At 43.2% G+C, this 18,146-nt stretch overlaps 1 protein-coding gene across 3 annotated transcripts in view; it reads right to left on the reverse strand.

Annotated features, from left to right (window-relative positions):
* Positions 1 to 247: 247 nt before the first annotated feature.
* LOC311233962 (E3 ubiquitin/ISG15 ligase TRIM25-like) overlaps positions 248 to 18,146 on the reverse strand; it is a 42,686-nt gene continuing 24,787 nt past the window's right edge. The window contains exons 5-9 of one of the 3 annotated variants that reach the window (XM_084321031.1): positions 8,502 to 8,735; positions 8,040 to 8,199; positions 4,535 to 4,666; positions 3,800 to 3,859; positions 248 to 939 (exon numbers count right to left, since the gene is read on the reverse strand). In XM_084321031.1, coding sequence (XP_084177157.1) covers positions 401 to 939; positions 3,800 to 3,859; positions 4,535 to 4,666; positions 8,040 to 8,199; positions 8,502 to 8,735 — 1,125 coding nt within the window. In that variant the 3' untranslated portion in view covers positions 248 to 400. Of the gene's footprint in view, positions 940 to 3,799; positions 3,860 to 4,534; positions 4,711 to 8,039; positions 8,200 to 8,501; positions 8,736 to 18,146 lie in introns of all 3 variants that reach the window. The other 2 variants (XM_084321030.1, XR_014620048.1) reach the window with 2 other exon arrangements.

Raw genomic sequence — 18,146 nt, forward strand, 5'->3', positions numbered from 1 at the left:
CCTTTTCTTCTCTCTCTCCCTCTGGTTCTCGCTCTCCCCTTTTCCCCTCCCTCTCTTTCCTTCTCTCTCCCTTATTTATTGTAATTCTCCTTGTATACTATTGCTACTGTAATTTTGTATTTAATTTACTTGTACAGTACACATAACCTTGTTTTTTGTTGCAGCCCCCCCCCCCCCCCATTCCCTCTAAAGGATATAGGTTTTTGGTCAGGCTGCTTTTGTATATAAGAATTTGTTCTTACTTGGTTGCCTGGGTAAATAAAGGTTACATAAAAAAAAAAAAAATCTGATATTACATTTTAATGCCAAATATCGGCCAATAATATCGGTAGGCCGAAAATATCGGACATCTCTAATTGGTATCAATTATATTTAAAAATAGATACGCTGATCTCATGCTCTACCATATGTTCATTAATTCTGCTGTTGCATCACAGTGAACATATATCCCTGGATAGAGGGCGCGTCTGAACCTGGTGTGAACTGTATGGAGGAGGGTCATGGTGTCAGAGACACTGTAGAAGGACAGAGTACCTGCCTTGTGATCCAGGTACACTCCTATCCTGGAGGACCGAGGGCCTGAGACTGTAGTCTGAACACTATTGTGTCTGACCATGTAACCTGTGTCACTGGAGCTCTGTAAACACCAGGACTTATTGTTATTGTATCCAAAGCATGGATCATCATCACAACCACCACCTTTTCTTCTGATGTCTTTGTAACAGACTGCTGTCACAACATAGGTGCCGCTCCACTCTACTTCCCAGTAACAGCGTGCAGACTGACCCTCTCTGCACAACACCTGAGGATAGTAAGTGAATCTCTCAGGATGGTAAGCGTAGTCGTGGTTGTTTCCTGTATGAGTCACCTTCCTGTTCTCCACTGACAGGGACATGGTGTTCTCCACTGTGTTTGGGTCCAGTGAGAGGGGACGGGCGTCTGGGAGAAAAATACATGACATAAAATCAGAGCAAATTAAACACACAACCTCAGGGAGGTGCAGTCTGACGTCACTCTGGAGCGCCCGCGAGGTCCACCCGTATAGGGATTCATCATTGGGAAAATGGATTATCAGCTATTGTAACAATTCTGCCGAATGAAAATTTTAACGCGTTCCATTCTTGCACAAGATGTGTTCCCTTCTATCACTAACATTGTTTAAAGGGGACATGCATTATAAATGGCTTTTTTCTGTGTTTAGCATGGTTTTATAGTAATACGGGTTAGTATCAATGGGTCTGTGTCTCTAATTACCATATTGACTCATCAGTCTAGTCTCGAGTTCACGAGATCTTCCCTCACTCAACTAAGCTGTTCTCAGGGATTAAAGCAAAAAAAATCTCCTGACTGAACTTTTTTCAGGCCAAGTCATTCTTATTTTAACCTCCACTATATATTTTTATTTAATAGCGTTAGCGTTTTAAGGGAACTAGATCATTTTGAACATCTTTTCTATTGCCAGTTTGTTTTTACGTAATATCAATGCTGTTTTCAATTCATTAAATGAAACTGATTGCAAGGGTTGACTGACTTTGTCATACAAATAAACAAATCTACATACTGTAACATTTCAGTATTGTGTATAGTTCAAATTCAGTATTGTGTATAGTTCAAATTCAGTATTGTGTATAGTTCAAATTCAGTATTGTGTATAGTTCAAATTCAGTATAGTGTATAGTTCAAATTCAGTATTGTGTATAGTTCAAATTATCTATCGTCTATAGTTCAAATTCAGTATTTTGTATAGTTCAAATTCAGTATTGTGTATAGTTCAAATTATGTATTGTGTATAGTTCAAATTACGTATTGTCTATAGTTCAAATTACATATTGTCTATAGTTCAAATTATGTATTGTGTATAGTTCAAATTATGTATTGTGTATAGTTCAAATTATGCAGGGCTCGAAATTAACATTTTTACTTGGTAGCACTGGTGCTCCCAACTTCAAAAAGTTGGGAGCACCAGCAAAAATGTAGTAGCACCCACCTAAATGTAAGGAGCACCAACAATATATATGTAATATATTTTTTGTATTGATAAAAAAACGACAATATAACAGTAATGCAGTAAAACAGTGAAAGTAGCCTTAAACTATAGTATAGTGTAGACCTAGTAGTGTAGCCTATAGTGTAACTAGGCATGTGCCGGTATGACATTTTGAGGGTACGATAACCTTGGGCAAAAATACCACGGTTTCACGGTATTCGGTACATAAAAAAATCCCCCATTGAACAAAACGTATTACAGTGCACAATAAGCTTTTCTGTAAGTGTTATTTATGAATGTGTGATGTGTTACACACAGAGGGAACTGTCTGACCACTTTAAAACTAAGTACAGAATATAAAATACTACCAAATAAACTTTCATGATTATGAATATGTAGGCTACATGTCAAAAGGGCATTTTGCTAATGTAATCTACTTGCAAAGATGTGTTATAATATAGCCTAGTACTATTCTTACTATATTAAACTTTGGATTCATCTTTTGTGGTGGCTCAACATTATTCACACACGGAACTATGTGTTGGGGATAATGGTTCCGCACGGACCATATTGTTTGTTACATTGCTGTCGGCAAACTCGCTCAGAGTGTCAACAGAGTGTTGATGTTGAGTTGATGTTAGCTGGCTACCCGAATCCACAACAGCCAGGCAGCCAACAGTACAAAATACAGTCTCAGCCAATCACATCGATTTGTACAGTTAGTTAGCTCCACTCCATTGCGAATTAAAAGTTAGCCAGCCAGGACAGCCCGTATTAGCAAGCTACAGTTGCTAGGTAGCTAACGTTTAGCCACCCGAAAATCAGTAGCTAGCTAACGTTAGCCACAGCTTCAAAAACGAATTTCAATTAAACGAATTTCAATTATGTTATGAGCTATAAGCTAGCCAGCTAGATAACGTTAGACAACGCCTCGTGTAGTAAACTAAAGTGAATAGTTTACTGGGCCATTGTTTAATGCTTCAGTGGTGTTAAAAGAGGACCTGCACGCTTGCTATCTTCAGTGCAAATTATACGGGTCTGTGACAAGACAGGTCTGTGAGGGGGAGGGCACTGCGAGCAGCGTGTGCGTCAAGCTCACGTTTGATTGGTTAGAATGGTCAAAATGCCCTTTTTCATGATATTTGACGCCTCTGATTGGCTAAATGTTGTTTCAATCTGTGTGCATCTACAAATCATATTATACCAGGTAGCCAATTCCGTCAGACTCCAAATCAAATTGACGAAAAAAAGAAAAAAATACTGAAATCCGTCTGGAGACTGAACGCTTTAATGCATGTGTTCTGATTTGACGGTATTCCTGACATTAATATAGCACTGATTTGCAGTAACGCCCCTTCTATGTTTGTAGTGCAGTGTAACCCGACACTTCCTCAAACGGGGTTTGACAGGCAGAGAGAGTCTCTCTCGCTCTCTGGCACTGGGAGGATCCCGTGCTATTGAACCCATTATGTGGCCCGAGACAAAGCAGCCTGAAATCCTGCGGCTGGAAAATTATGCTTTTGAGTACTCCATTAGAAATATAAAACAATGATTTTTTTTAATTTTTTTTTAATAAACCTTACAGATGTGTTCACTAGACACATGAATTGTGTAAAGTTGCCCAAATGTTCATGCTTTACTTGGTTTAAACGAGACAATTTAGAAATGGGCAAATACGTTGCGTTTTCAAGATGGTGGACCGGCCGGAAACAGCAATGACGTAACCACTACACCTCCCTATTATGTCAGAGTCTGTCAGTCAGCCGACACACAACAACACAAGTGAGAGAAAGAGGTCATCGTGGAACTCACATTGTAAAAAGTACTCTCTCGTCCCGGGCTTTGGTGGAAGTAGAACAGCCACTGGAGAAACTAGAGACACAAAATATCAGTCACAGCATGTTATTATCAACATGGATGAAACAATAGAACTCATCACTTATTTCTGATTTGCTCCTTGAGCTGTTCCAGAGGTCCTGACGAGTGGGTTCACAGGGAGTTCACATTTGATTGGATTGAGTGATCGATGTATCGTTGATTGATTGAATCATTCATACATTGATTACAATTTCTATTGATTCAAAATGAAAATAAATTCCATTTCACACAAACAAAACATTCTGCCCCGCCCCCCCTCCCCAGCCAAAAGGAAAATGCCTTTCCTAAAACATACTTTCATGATCATCTAAAGTAAACAAAATAAATTAGCAGAAATAGATACCATCTTACTGAAATATTGTTTATATATATATATATATGCTATCATAGAACCTGCTGGAGTGTAGCCAGCATTGAGTCATGTTTTACAAGTCTATACAGGTGCAGCTCAATAAATTAGAATATCGTGGGAAAAGTCCATTTATTTCACCGCATTGATGCAGTAATATGTGCAAAAGGAGCCCCAACTAAGTACTAGTAGAGTGAACATACTTTTCAGTAGGCTGACATTTCTATATTAAATATATATATTTTTTGATTGATCTTATGTAATATAAACATTTGAAATACTGAATTTGGGGTTTTCATGAGCTGTAAGCCATTACTAACTTTTACTTAGGCCTTTAAATCCCGGTCTTGTGCCCTCCGCTCCAGATGTTGCCAGGACAGCCCTTCTTTCTTCATCTCCTGTTCTGTGGTTCTTCTCCAGGTGGCTTTCGGTCTGCCTCTCTTCCTCCTGCGCTGTGGGTTCCATGTCAGCGCCCGCTTTGTGATTGTAAGCCATACTCATCAAAATTAAAACAAATAAAGACTTGAAATATTTCACTTTGTATGTAATGAATCTATAAGAGTTTTGCTTTTTTAATTTAATCACTGAAAATAATGACTTTTCCACAATATTCTAATTTATTGAGCTGCACCTGTATATTCATCTCACCTTCTCCTGATATCTTCATGTTTTACAACAGTGTATATTAGGCTTGGGCGGTATGACTGTATTACGGTATACCAGGGTATTTCGAGATCCCGCCGGTATGATTCTCAATACGTGACGTCACAGACTGCTATTACACTGACACGGAGTTGATTGTAGTGCACTGCACAGCACGCGCCAGCAGATGGTTACGTGGCTACCGTTCTGGGACTGGGAGCTAACGTTAGTAGTACCTGGATGGTGCAGGGTTACGTGGCTACCGTTCTGGGACTGGGAGCTAACGTTAGTAGTACCTGGATGGTGCGGGCTAACTAGCTACCGTTCTGGGACTGGGAGCTAACGTTAGTAGTACCTGGATGGTGCGGGCTAACTAGCTACCGTTCTGGGACTGGGAGCTAACGTTAGTAGTACCTGGATGGTGCGGGCTAACTAGCTACCGTTCTGGGACTGGGAGCTAATGTTATAGTAGTACCTGGATGGTGTGGGCTAACTAGCTACCGTTCTGGGACTGGGAGCTAACGTTATAGTAGTACCTGGATGGTGCGGGCTAACTAGCTACCGTTCTGGGACTGGGAGCTAACGTTATAGTAGTACCTGGATGGTGCGGGCTAACTAGCTATCGTTCTGGGACTGGGAGCTAACGTTATAGTAGTACCTGGATGGTGCGGGCTAACTAGCTACCGTTCTGGGACTGGGAGCTAACGTTAGTAGTACCTGGATGGTGCAGGCTAACTAGCTACCATTCTGGGACTGGAAGTTCCAAGTCAGTCAGAAGATCCTTAAGAACTTCTACTCATGTACAATAGAGAGCATCCTGACTGGCAACATCACCTCCTGGTTTGGGAATAGCACTGCACAAGACCGAAGCAGACTACAAAGAGTGACACGTTCAGCCGAACGCACAATTGGAGGGGGGCTCCCCACCCTCCAGAACATTTACAACAAGCGGTGCAGGGGCAAGGCTAAGAGAATCATTAAAGACTCCAGTCACCCGAACAATTGCCTCTTTGAACTGCTGCGGTCAGGCAAGCGATACCGGAGTCTCAAGGCGAGCACAGAAAGACTCAGAAGAAGCTTCTATCCCCAGGCCATCAGGCTGCTCAACGAACAATGAACACTACACAACAACAACCATCAAACGCACATAGCACACACATCCACACGCACACACTCACTTTAAACAAACACACTGTAGCACCCACTCCCCACACTTTATAGCACACACTCACTTTAAACAAACACACTGTAGCACCCACTCCCCACACTTTATATTTATTGATGAAGGATTGCACTACAACTCGTACACCTTACTAGGGGTGGGACGATACATCGATCCAGATCGATATATCGATCTATTATCAATAATCAAATAGGATCGATGCCACGTAAAAAGATCTATTCATATTGCGATACTCTTATTTTGAAAATCCGGCGACGTCATCGCCCCGCGCCCAGTGTTGTGAAACTCCGTTTAACATCAACAGCACACAGAGCGTCACTAGAGCAAGACTATTGTGCCTATTCTGTGACCCAAAACATGTCCCTGCTGTTTTATTCCGCAACGGGTCCAATGCATCTAACCTGCTTTGCAATCCTCGCCACTCCATTATGCCCATGTCGCGTTAAAGATCGAAGATAACGTTACGTTAGCGCCGTAAGCTAACAAGCTAACCCAGAGCCAAGCAAGACTATTGTGCCTATTCTGTGACCCAAAACATGTCCCTGCTGTTTTATTCCGCAACGGGTCCAATGCATCTAACCTGCTTTGCAATCCTCGCCACTCCATTATGCCCATGTCGCGTTAAAGATCGAAGATAACGTTACATTAGCGTAAGCTAACCCAGAGCCATAGGCAGAGAGAAGTGGGGACTGGGAAGGAGGGTGCATTCTCGGGATAGCCCCACTAACAGGATCTGGCCGGCTTTTCCAGCCAAAATACAGCTCTGTGACAGTGAATAGGATATTAATATCGAGAAAAAAAAGAAAAACAAACCAAAAACAGTGAACAGGAGGTCTATTTGTATTAAAAACAATAGATTGTTTTTCATTTAAATGTCTGAAAGAGCTCAAAAATAAAAATGTCAAATGATATTTCCATTGCCTTTTTTTTGTTGATTTAAATGTTACTGATTGTGTTAAATGGGCATATAATATCGTCTCATATCGATCGCAGGCACCTGAGTCGAATCGTATCGTATCGTGGCAGACTGTGTGATATCGGATAATATCGTATCGTTGTCCAAAGAATCGATATCGTATCGTATCGTGATGAAACTGGTGATTCCCACCCCTACACCTTACTGTAAATTGTACCTAAATTGTACCTCATCCCATTTCTGCTTTGCACTATATAGTATTGTACATTAGTACACTGCATAGTATTGTATATTATATGGTAACTCAGTTACGTCTATTCTGCATCGAACATTGTACATATGACTATACTGAACACTGTGACCGCATTTTCTACTTCTAATTTACATGCTATACTATGTTATTTGATACTATCTTGTCTAGCAGTCTCTGGAGCGTAACAGTAAGAAGCATTTTGTATGAAAGTATTCTGTACTTCTGTATGACAACTATTAAAGAAACGTAATGTTATAGTAGTACCTGGATGGTGCGGGCTAACTAGCTAACTAACGTGGCTAACGTTCTGAGAGCTAACGTCGGGACCTGGCTGATGCTGGCTAACTAACGTGGCTAACGTTCTGAGAGCTAACGTCGGGACCTGGCTGATGCTGGCTAACTAACGTGGCTAACGTTCTGAGAGCTAACGGGACCTGGCTGATGCTGGCTAACTGACGTGGCTAACGTTCCGTGATTTGTTTACTTGGTAACACGGGTTGCCCCCCCCCTGCCGCTGATGAAAATGAAAGTCATACCGTCATATACCGTATACCGGGGTATTATATTATGTCAGCAAGGTATGACGGTATGAAAAAAATTATACCGCCCAAGCCTAGTGTATATATTCATCTCACCTTCTGCTGATATCTTCATGTTTTACAACAGTGTATATATTCATCTCACCTTCTCCTGATATCTTCATGTTTTACAACAGTCTATATATTCATCTCACATTCTGCTGATATCTTCATGTTTTACAACAGTGTATATATTCATCTCACATTCTGCTGATATCTTCATGTTTTACAACAGTGTATATATTCATCTCACCTTCTCCTGATATCTTCGGCCACGTATCCTTCAGGATGTTCGTCAGTTCGTCTCTCAGCTCAGAAACAGCATCACTCACATTCCTGAAGTCACGTAGAGGATGGACAGCGATACTGGGTAAGTCTGGAGATACACTGGGACTGGAGAAGGACTGGAAACCCTGAATAGAGAGACATTATATTAAACAAAGAGTCAGAATCATATGAAAATCACCTACAGTAAAACTAGTATTTCTTTTTTTTCCAGATGTACAAATGGCTGTAGAAATACTATAGTGAATCACTATAGAAATAACTATATACATAGTATTTCTTTGGTAAAACCACAAGGATACTAGTGATTCACCGTACATTTCTATTGACTTTACTACTGCAAATAGTACATGGGCAGAAACAGACATTTTAAAGTAGATCTATATGGTTTAAATATAAAAGGAATAGAATATATTAACATCTAGTGAACCTGAATGAAATGGATGTGGTCGTCAGCGTGCTCCAGCTGCTCCAGCTCCACCCCTCTCCTCCTCAGCTCCTCTATCTCCTGTTCCAGTTGCTTCAGGAGCCCTTCAGCCTGACTGACTGCAGTCTTCTCCTGGGCTCCGATCAGGGCCTTCACCTCCTTGCGCCTCGTCTGTATGGAGCGGATCATCTCAGAGAAGATCTTATCACTGGCCTTCACTGCTGTCTGGGCTGAACTCTGTTAAGACACAAAGACATGAATGGACTGCACTTTTATAGCACTTTCTTCTAAAGAGCTTTACAACTTCACATTCAAAGAGATTTGCACTACAATTCATACCTCATTGCACCTTACCCTAAGTTTTGTACATAATTCCATTTCTGCATTGTACCTCACTGTTACTCATTTTACTCTGTATTGTATATATGTATATTGACTGAACACTACTTTATTCTATTCTATCACTTCCGGCTCTCGACATGAACGGTCGCAGAATATCCAGCTCTTGCTGTTCCCATGGAAACCAACAACAAAAATCAGCAAAAAGAAGATATACAGGAATATTTGCGCATTTCTTGCTTGCCATACTACATTACAGACGTGTGCCTGAATTCAGCACAGAATCGTCAGGAAAACGGCGGTGGAAAGCAACAAAAACGAAAATCTACAGTCCCATTGTGACTTTTACCTGTTGAATGGCTCAGAGAGGAAACATCCGGCTATTGGAGCGGCAACCATTCACAGGCCGTTGACGGCGTATCCCGAAAGAAAGAAACAACCCCCGACAGGCAAGTTTGATAGAAAATTGATGTTTTTATTGTATTTGCTCCTGTCTGGAGACATCCATCAGAACCCAGGACCTGTTTTAACACGCCAACAGGCGAAGAATCAACAGCTCATCCTCACACCGTCGCCGGCCGACGACAGCGTCAACAACATCAACGCAGCTTCCACTACAGACAGCAGATGCACCAACCGACCAGCAGGCGGCGACATCCCCTCACCGAAGCCCATGCAGAGGAGCCGAGAGGCGAGAGGGAGAGAGCTTGTAAAAATGGGACACGGATCAGCGCGGGACGAGATCACCAGGGACCCGCTGGTTGACTCGGCTAGCCCCGCCAGGCCAGGTAGGCTACCCGGGCCAGGACAAAGGACAGACCCACCCCCCCTCCCCCACAACGTAGGGCCTCCAGACACATCTGAGGACAGCAACGAGCCCCCCCCCCCACGTCGCGGGCTTTCACACCGACCAAACACACCAGCAGAGGACAAAGGATCATCCCCATCCCCCCTCCTAACATCAATGAACACAGGACCCCATCCCCCCCTCCCCACCTACCGCCACAAGATCAACCACACACCACAGTGGAAAATCACTTTGAACTTGATGACATTAATGAAATAACAAACTCAAATGGACTTCACATATTTCACTTAAACATAAACAGCTTGAAACCCAAACTGGCTGAAATCAGACATTTGTTTTTAAACGGTAAGGCTAATATATTATGTTTCACAGAAACAAAACTTGACTCATCTGTTCAGGATCCAGAGATAGAAATAGAGGACTATTCAATCGTCAGGAGGGATAGGAACCAGTATGGAGGTGGTGTCTGTGTGTATATACACAAAGATACCAAATTCAGCAACCGTACTGACCTTAACCATGACGAGATTGAAACTGTATGGATTGAAATCTTATTTGAAAGGGCAAAATCAGTACTAATAGGCACAATCTATAGACCACCAGAACACAGTGGCTTCTATGACTCACTTGATGGATGCTTAACTGGGGTGGAGGGCGTAGAAAAAATCCTTATTGGGGACTGGAACACGGACATGCTACGTAAAGCAGCACCCGTCTTCAAGGCCTTCAGTAGGCTTTGTGATCTGCACGGCCTCAGCCAGCTAATCACCCAACCCACAAGGGTGTGTGAATCAACTCAGACTACCATTGACCTCATCCTGACCTCCGACAAGTCCATGATCTCCAATAAAGTGGTTATAGCATGCGGGTTAAGTGATCATTATATGATATTCTGTACCCGCAAAAAGCTAAAGCAAAAGGCTGGCTGTCACAAAACAGTCACATCTAGAGACCTCAAAACCTACTCTAGCGAGGCCTTTAACCTTGAACTGAAGAGCCTGGACTGGTCAGATGAACTCAATGGTACACTGGTTGAAGAAACCTGGCTTGGCTTCAAAACCAAATTGTCAACAATACTAAACAACATGGCCCCCCTAAGAACCACCAGGGTAAAAAAATCGCGCTGAGCCGTGGATGCACACTGAAATACTGACCGCTATGAAAGCCAGAGACAAAAAATGCGCTGAATTTCGTAAAAGTCAGTCAAAGCTTACCAAAAGCACGAGCAGTGAACTCCAAGCCCACGTGACTGAACTCAAACTAGAAAGAAACAGACTAAGAAATGACGTAAACTCCATGATAAAAACTGCAAAAAAAAATTCATCAATGACAAAACCGAGGAAAACAAAAATAAACCACGTGAACTTTGGAAATTACTCAATAATCAACTAGGCTGCAGTAAAAAACTTAAAACCAGGTTCTCAAACAAACATAAAGACGGACAACACGCTCATCACAGACAAACTGGATGTAGCCAATTACTTCAACACTTTCTTCACAAACATAGCCACAACACTGGTAAACAAACTACCCTCCCACTCAGGGCAGTATGGGGTAGAACACATAGTAGCATACTACAAGAACCTAGGCGTCCACAAAGACGATTTCAAACTGGAAATGGTAACTACAGATGAGGTACTCAATAAACTGAGCGCCCTCCAACCGAACAAGGCCACTGGCCATGACAACATCCCCTCCAAATTCCTTAGAGACTCAGCAGCCGCCATCACCCCAGTCATCACACACATAATAAACCTCTCCATAAAACAGGGACACGTCCCCAAGGACTTCAAAATAGCGAGAGTAACACCCCTGCACAAAAAGGGCAGCAAATTAGACCCAGGCAACTACCGCCCTGTTTCTATCCTTACATCCATCTCGAAAGTCATGGAAAAAAGAGTATACGAACAGGTCGAAAAGTACCTTACGGATAAAAATCTAATCTACGAATTCCAATCTGGCTTCAGAACATCCCACTCCACTGACACATGCCTTCTCTATTTGATCGACCACATCAAGCCGGGAGGGTCATCAAAGAGAAGTCGCCTATTCTCAGTCCTTGCCCCACAATGGTGGAATGAACTACCCACCCCAGTTAGGACAGCCGAAACACGTCCAATCTTTCGCCGTCGACTAAAGACGCACTTCTTCAACCATTATCTGAATTAAAAAAAAAAGAAAAAAATCTAACCCTAACTAACCATACTGTCATGCACTTGTCCTAATAAACTAACCTACACTGTAGCACTCAACACTTTGATGAACATTGTTACTCAGCTGATAGAGTTGTGCTCTTCCTGATGGCTTGTCGTACAGAACTTGTAAGTCGCTTTGGATAAAAGCGTCAGCTAAATGACTAAATGTAAATGTAAAATCAAGCAAGAGGTGGACGCGGGCAAATACTGCGGCATGGTCATGCTAGACCTACAAAAGGCCTTCGACACTGTCAATCACACCATTCTGATTGACAAACTAAAAGCAATTGGTTTTGATAGTTTATCAGTGAGCTGGATACAATCCTACCTGGAGGGGAGAGAACAAATGGTGGAGGTAAACGGTACCCAATCCCCCCCCCTCACAGTGAACTGTGGTGTTCCACAAGGAAGCATACTAGGACCACTACTGTTCCTAATTTATGCAAATGACATGTCGTCAGCTTGTGACTGCAACTTGTTCCTGTTTGCGGACGACTCAGCCCTGCTGGTCTCTGACAAGAACAAGTTACAGGTTGAAAAAACCCTCAGCTCGGAACTAGGCAAAATCTGCATATGGCTCGCCGACAACAAACTATCATTACACATGGGCAAAACAGAGTCCATTCTCTTCGGTTCAAATAACAAACTCAGCAAGACCGACGGCTTCTCAGTTACAGTGGGTGACAATATTGTCACAAGGAAAGATGAAATTACCTACCTGGGTTCCATCCTAGAGGCTAATCTTTCCTGTGACAAAATGGCATCCAATGTAATAAAAAAAGTCAATCAACGAACTCGATTCTTGTACCGGATCTCCTCCCTGGTAAACAAGAATACCCTGAAGAATCTGGCAGGAGCACTCATTCAAGGGTACTACGACTATGCTTCAAAGGCACTAAAAACCAAATTACAAACATCTCAAAACAAACTAGTCAGACTACTGCTTGACCTGACTCCTAGAACCCACCTCACCCCTGCACACTTTGCCAACCTAGGATGGCTTAGAGTAGACGACAGAGTACAGCAACTTGCAATGGGCCTGGTCTACAAGATACACTACATGACCAAGGTACCCATGTACATGTCAAAATACTTCCCAAAGGTCAGTGAATACCACGATCACAACACCAGAGGGAGCTCCACAAATCATGTAAAACCCAGATTCGGCTCAAACAAGGGACTAAACACGTTTCGCAATTATGCCACAACAATGTGGAACGCCCTACCCAAAGCTGTAAAGGAATGTGAATCACTACCCACCTTCAAAAACACTCTCAAAGAACACCTACGGGAGACTGCAATTCAAAACTGGCCCCTACAAATGTCCTAACCCAGTTGTACAATAAAGACCAAGCATGGCTTTGTCAGTATTCCAATGTACCCAACCCCCCCCCCCCCCCCCCACCTCCAATGTACAGCCCCACCCAACCCCACCCCACCTACCCAACCTCCTCCAATGTACAGTTTCTATGTCAAATGTAGGTCAGTATTCCAATGTACAGTGTCCCCCCCCCCCTCCAATGTACAGCCCCACCCCACCTACCCAACCTCCCCCAATGCACAGTTTCTATGTCAAATGTATATACACTCTTTTTCTGGATTTTTTTAGTATCACAAACAGTACTGTATTTGAAAATCTGGTATGTCATAAATGTATAGATGTAGCAGTACTGTCTATCTGTATGTCGTGTGTGTCATATGATGAATTGAAAATAGAGGACCCTGATGGAAACAAGACGAAAGTCTTTCTCAGGTCTGCATCCTCTTAACAATTGTATGTATTGAGCTGTACTGTACTGTACCCATTCTGCAATCTGTTAATAAACTTTTCAATCAATCAATCAATTCTACGTAAATTTTTACTTATTTAAAATGTTTGATCTATTACTGTATGAAGCACACTCTCAGGGGCTCATACAGAAAAAAGCATTTAATTTAAAGTATTCTGTATTTTACTATGACAAATAATAAACAAACTTGAACTTGAACTTGAACATTCACTCACATACACAGACACACACTGAGATCTTGAGAACATCAGGACCATACCTCGGCTCACGGAACAACAAAGGATCCAGGCGACGAGGAAGGAGAGCTGGTGTCCGAAACAGACTGCGAGCCAGGCGGCACAGAACGCCACTGCCCAGTATTTTTTTATTTGATTTGATTTGAAATCTTTATTTCGAACATGCAATGAATACAAACAAACAATAACAAAAGCAATTGCTAGCCAATGTACACTCAATAGACAATAAACTGGACGACATCAGAGCAAGGATTCAATTCCAAAGAGACGTTAGAGACTGTAACGTTCTCTGCTTCATCGAGACATGGTTGACGCCGGACGTCCCAGACCACGGTATTCAACCGGCCGATCACTTCTTCATCCACCGCAAGGATCGGACAGCAGAATCCGGAAAACAGCGGGGTGGTGGAATAGCCTTCATGTTGAACAACAATTGGAGCGATCCAGGCAACGTGAAGGAGCTTTCGAACCACTGCTCCCCCAACCTGGAGTATATATCCATCAAGTGCCGGCCTTTCTTTCTCCTGAGAGAGTTAACGTCGATCATCTTGATCGGAGTGTATATTCCACCACACGCTAACACAGGCGACGCGCTCTCCAAACTCCATGACGAGGTAAATAGAATCCAAGCAGCGAATGTTGACGCTGCTATTGTGGTTGTGGGTGATTTCAATAGCGCCAATCTTAGGAGAGTATTGCCAGACTTCTACCAGCATGTGACTTGTAACACCAGAGGCGGTAATATTTTAGACCATTGTTACTCGCAATTTAAGTGTGGTTACAAATCTCATTCTGCCAGTGGTTTCGGCAAATCTGATCATAACGCTATCTTCCTCCTCCCAAAATATAAACAAAGTATTAAACACGCGCCGGTAGTCTCGCGAGAGGTGCAGAAATGGACTGGGATCAGAGGAAACGCTACAGGCTGCACTGGAATGTACAGACTGGGGTGTGTTCCGAGATAACACAGATAACATTAATGACTACACGGAAACAGTGCTGGACTTTGTTTGTACTTTGGTGGAAGAAACAATCCCCACTACCACAATTAGAGTTTACCCAAACCAAAAGCCCTGGGTAGACAAATCCGTCCGTGAGGCTCTGAAAGCGTGCACCTCATCCTACAACGCCGGGCTTGTGGCAGGCAACATGAATGACCACAAGGTGGCGACATGCAACGTGAGAAGGGCAGTGAAAGAAGCAAAGAGGCGCTACAGGGATAAAATTGAACTCCAATATGAACAGGCTGACTCTAGAGCTATGTGGCAGGGCCTCAGAACGATGACAGATTACAAAGGCACCTCCCTCAAGCTGAACAGTGACATCTCCCTAGCAAATGATCTCAATACCTTCTATGCGAGGTTTGAGGCTGGGAATAACAGCACCAGCCTACAATCCACTGCAATGGAGGGGGGGGGGGGGAGACACTGCTGATTGAGACTCAGTGTTCAGGTTAACAGAACATGAGGTGAGGAGGACCTTCAAGAAAGTGAATATCAGGAAGGTAGCAGGACCGGACGGTATCCCCGACCGCGTCCTAAAAGTCTGTGCCGACCAACTGGCCCCGGTATTCACTGACATATTTAACCTGTCCTTGGAACAGGCTGTCATCCCCACCTGTCTGAAGAAGTCCACTATTATCCCTGTACCCAAAAAACGACTACCGCCCTGTAGCTCTCACCTCCATAGCCATGAAGTGCTTTGAGAAGCTAGTAAAGGGCTACATCTGCTCCTCCCTCCCCATCAACCTGGACCCCCTGCAATTTGCATACCGCCCCAACAGGTCCACGGAGGACGCCATAGCCCATGTGCTGCACACAGCAGCATCACACCTGGACAAGAGGCAGGGGAACTATGTGAGAATGCTGTTCATCGACTACAGCTCAGCATTCAATACCTCTGCAACAGGTCCTGCATTATTATAATACCATAGTCCCCTCCAAACTCATAGCCAAGCTCAGGGACCTGGGCTTGAACTATGACCTCTGCCAGTGGGCCTTGGACTTCCTGACGCCAGACCCCAGGTGGTGAGAGCAGGCAACTGCACCTCCTCATCCATCACTCTCAACATAGGGGCCCCCCAGGGCTGTGTTCTGAGTCCCCTCCTCTACTCCCTGTACACACATGACTGTGTGGCACAGCGGAACAACAACACAATCATCAAATTTGCTGACGACACAGTAGTGGTGGGCCTGATCTCTGCAAACTACGAGAGGGCCTACCTGGAGGAGGTCAAGGTTCTAGTGGGATGGTGTCAAGAGAACAGCCTCTCCCTGAACGTCAGCAAAACAAAATGAGATTATTGTGGACTTTAGGAGGTCGGGGGTCAGGGACTACAGCCCCCTCAGCATCGACGGGGCACCGGTTGAGAGAGTGAACAGTTTTAAGTACCTCGGAGTCCACACAGAGCACAGAGAGACTCAGAAGAAGCTTCTATCCCCAGGCCATCAGGATGCTCACCGAACAATAACACTATGTAACAACCATCAAATGCACTCACAGCACACGCATCCACACGCACACTCACTCTAAACATACAACTCACTGCAGCACCCACTTTAACCACTTTAGTACACCTAAGCACACTTTATATTTATCGGTAAAGAATTTGCACTACAACCTCAACTACAATACCTCATTACACCTTACTGTAAGTTATATTGTACCTAAATTGTACCTCATCCCACTTCTGCTTTGCACTGTATAGTATATTGTATGGTAACTCAGTTACTTCTACATAGAGCATTGTATATACACTGAACATTTGTCTACGTACTTGACTTCTATTTTATACTTGCTATACTTATTTTATTATCTATTTTTGCCTAGCACAGTCTGCGAAACAGAAAGAAGCATTTTGTATAAAAGTATTCTGTACTTCTGTATGACAACTAATAAAGAAACTTGAACTTGTCAATAAAGTATTCAATCAAACACACACACACCTACACACACACACACCTACACACACACACCTACACACACCAAAGGCTGAGGTTAACATGGAAGGCGCTAACCTGCTTGTTGGTTCCGTCAGTGTCTTTTTCTTTATTAAAACTAGTGATGCACCGATGTGAAAATTGTGGCCGATACGATAACCGATATATTGCTGTTCTGGCCGATACCGATATTTACCGATGTCGATATCTCTGTATAGAAAACACTTTATGATAATCAAATAAAGAGCTATTTTCCAAAACGCATACTTTTTTTTACTTTTGTAACTTATTTTCAGAAATGACTGATATTTTGAAACGATTTAACACTATAATCGCCAAGGACGCCTTAACACGTCATTCCCCGCCATGCTAATTCTGCCAATGACGCCGTCACACGTCATTGAGATCAATATTTCAAAAATCTGTGATCTCAATCATAATTCTCCCGCGGAGACTTGAGATCTACTGTTGATCCCCTCTCAACTCTCCAACGGTTCAAGAGCGCCATCTGGTGGCCGATCGGCGGATCGCCCAAACCGGGAACTGGTGCTCATTCTAATTCGGTCCGACCACTCGCTATATGTCCCGGGACTCGAGCTTGACACAATGGATAGCGATCCGTTACCAATAACTCGATAAACAACATGATTTGGACGTATATACTATTATACAACCTGGAGATGGATCGCATATTTCAACATCCCATAATAGGAATCTGTTTGCTCAACGCTCATCGCCCAACGGCCCGAGGAGACTGGGGTAAGTTTCAGCGTTTATTGTTACCGTGTTCGATACAAACTGCTCTAATGATCATATCACCTACACGACATGAATCGTCTAACGTTGGCCACGGAATTATAAACGACCCCCCCCCCCCCCCATCCGGTCAACATCAGATGATAAGTAGTAACTTCTAGAAGCACGTCCATTTGAAATTTTTCATCTGGCGCCGATCGCTATCAAACTGTATTTGATCATCAATATAATGCATTTAGGGCTATAAATCACGTTCTGCAGAATGCTGCAGAAAACGATAAAAACATATTTATACTTTAGACCAGGGGTCTCAAACTCAATTTACCTGGGGGCCGCTGGAGGTGGAGTCTGGGTGAGGCTGGGCCGCATCAAATATTCCACAAAAAAAGGGTTTCAAGTATTCAAAAAAAAGTACAACTGATCCAATCTTCTCAATCTTATCTTCAGGCTTCTTAGTGGTGTCAGTAGACTTATCCACAGCTGTGTCAGTAGACTTATCCACAGCTATGGAAATGCACTGTGCCAGTATTTCAGTTATTCTGGTTGCTGTGCGATCTGAGGGGGATTTGCTTTTGTTTGCCTTCA

The sequence above is a fragment of the Notolepis coatsorum genome (assembly GCF_963971535.1).
Source record: "Notolepis coatsorum genome assembly, chromosome: 9".
Classification (NCBI taxonomy): Eukaryota; Metazoa; Chordata; class Actinopteri; order Aulopiformes; family Paralepididae; genus Notolepis; species Notolepis coatsorum.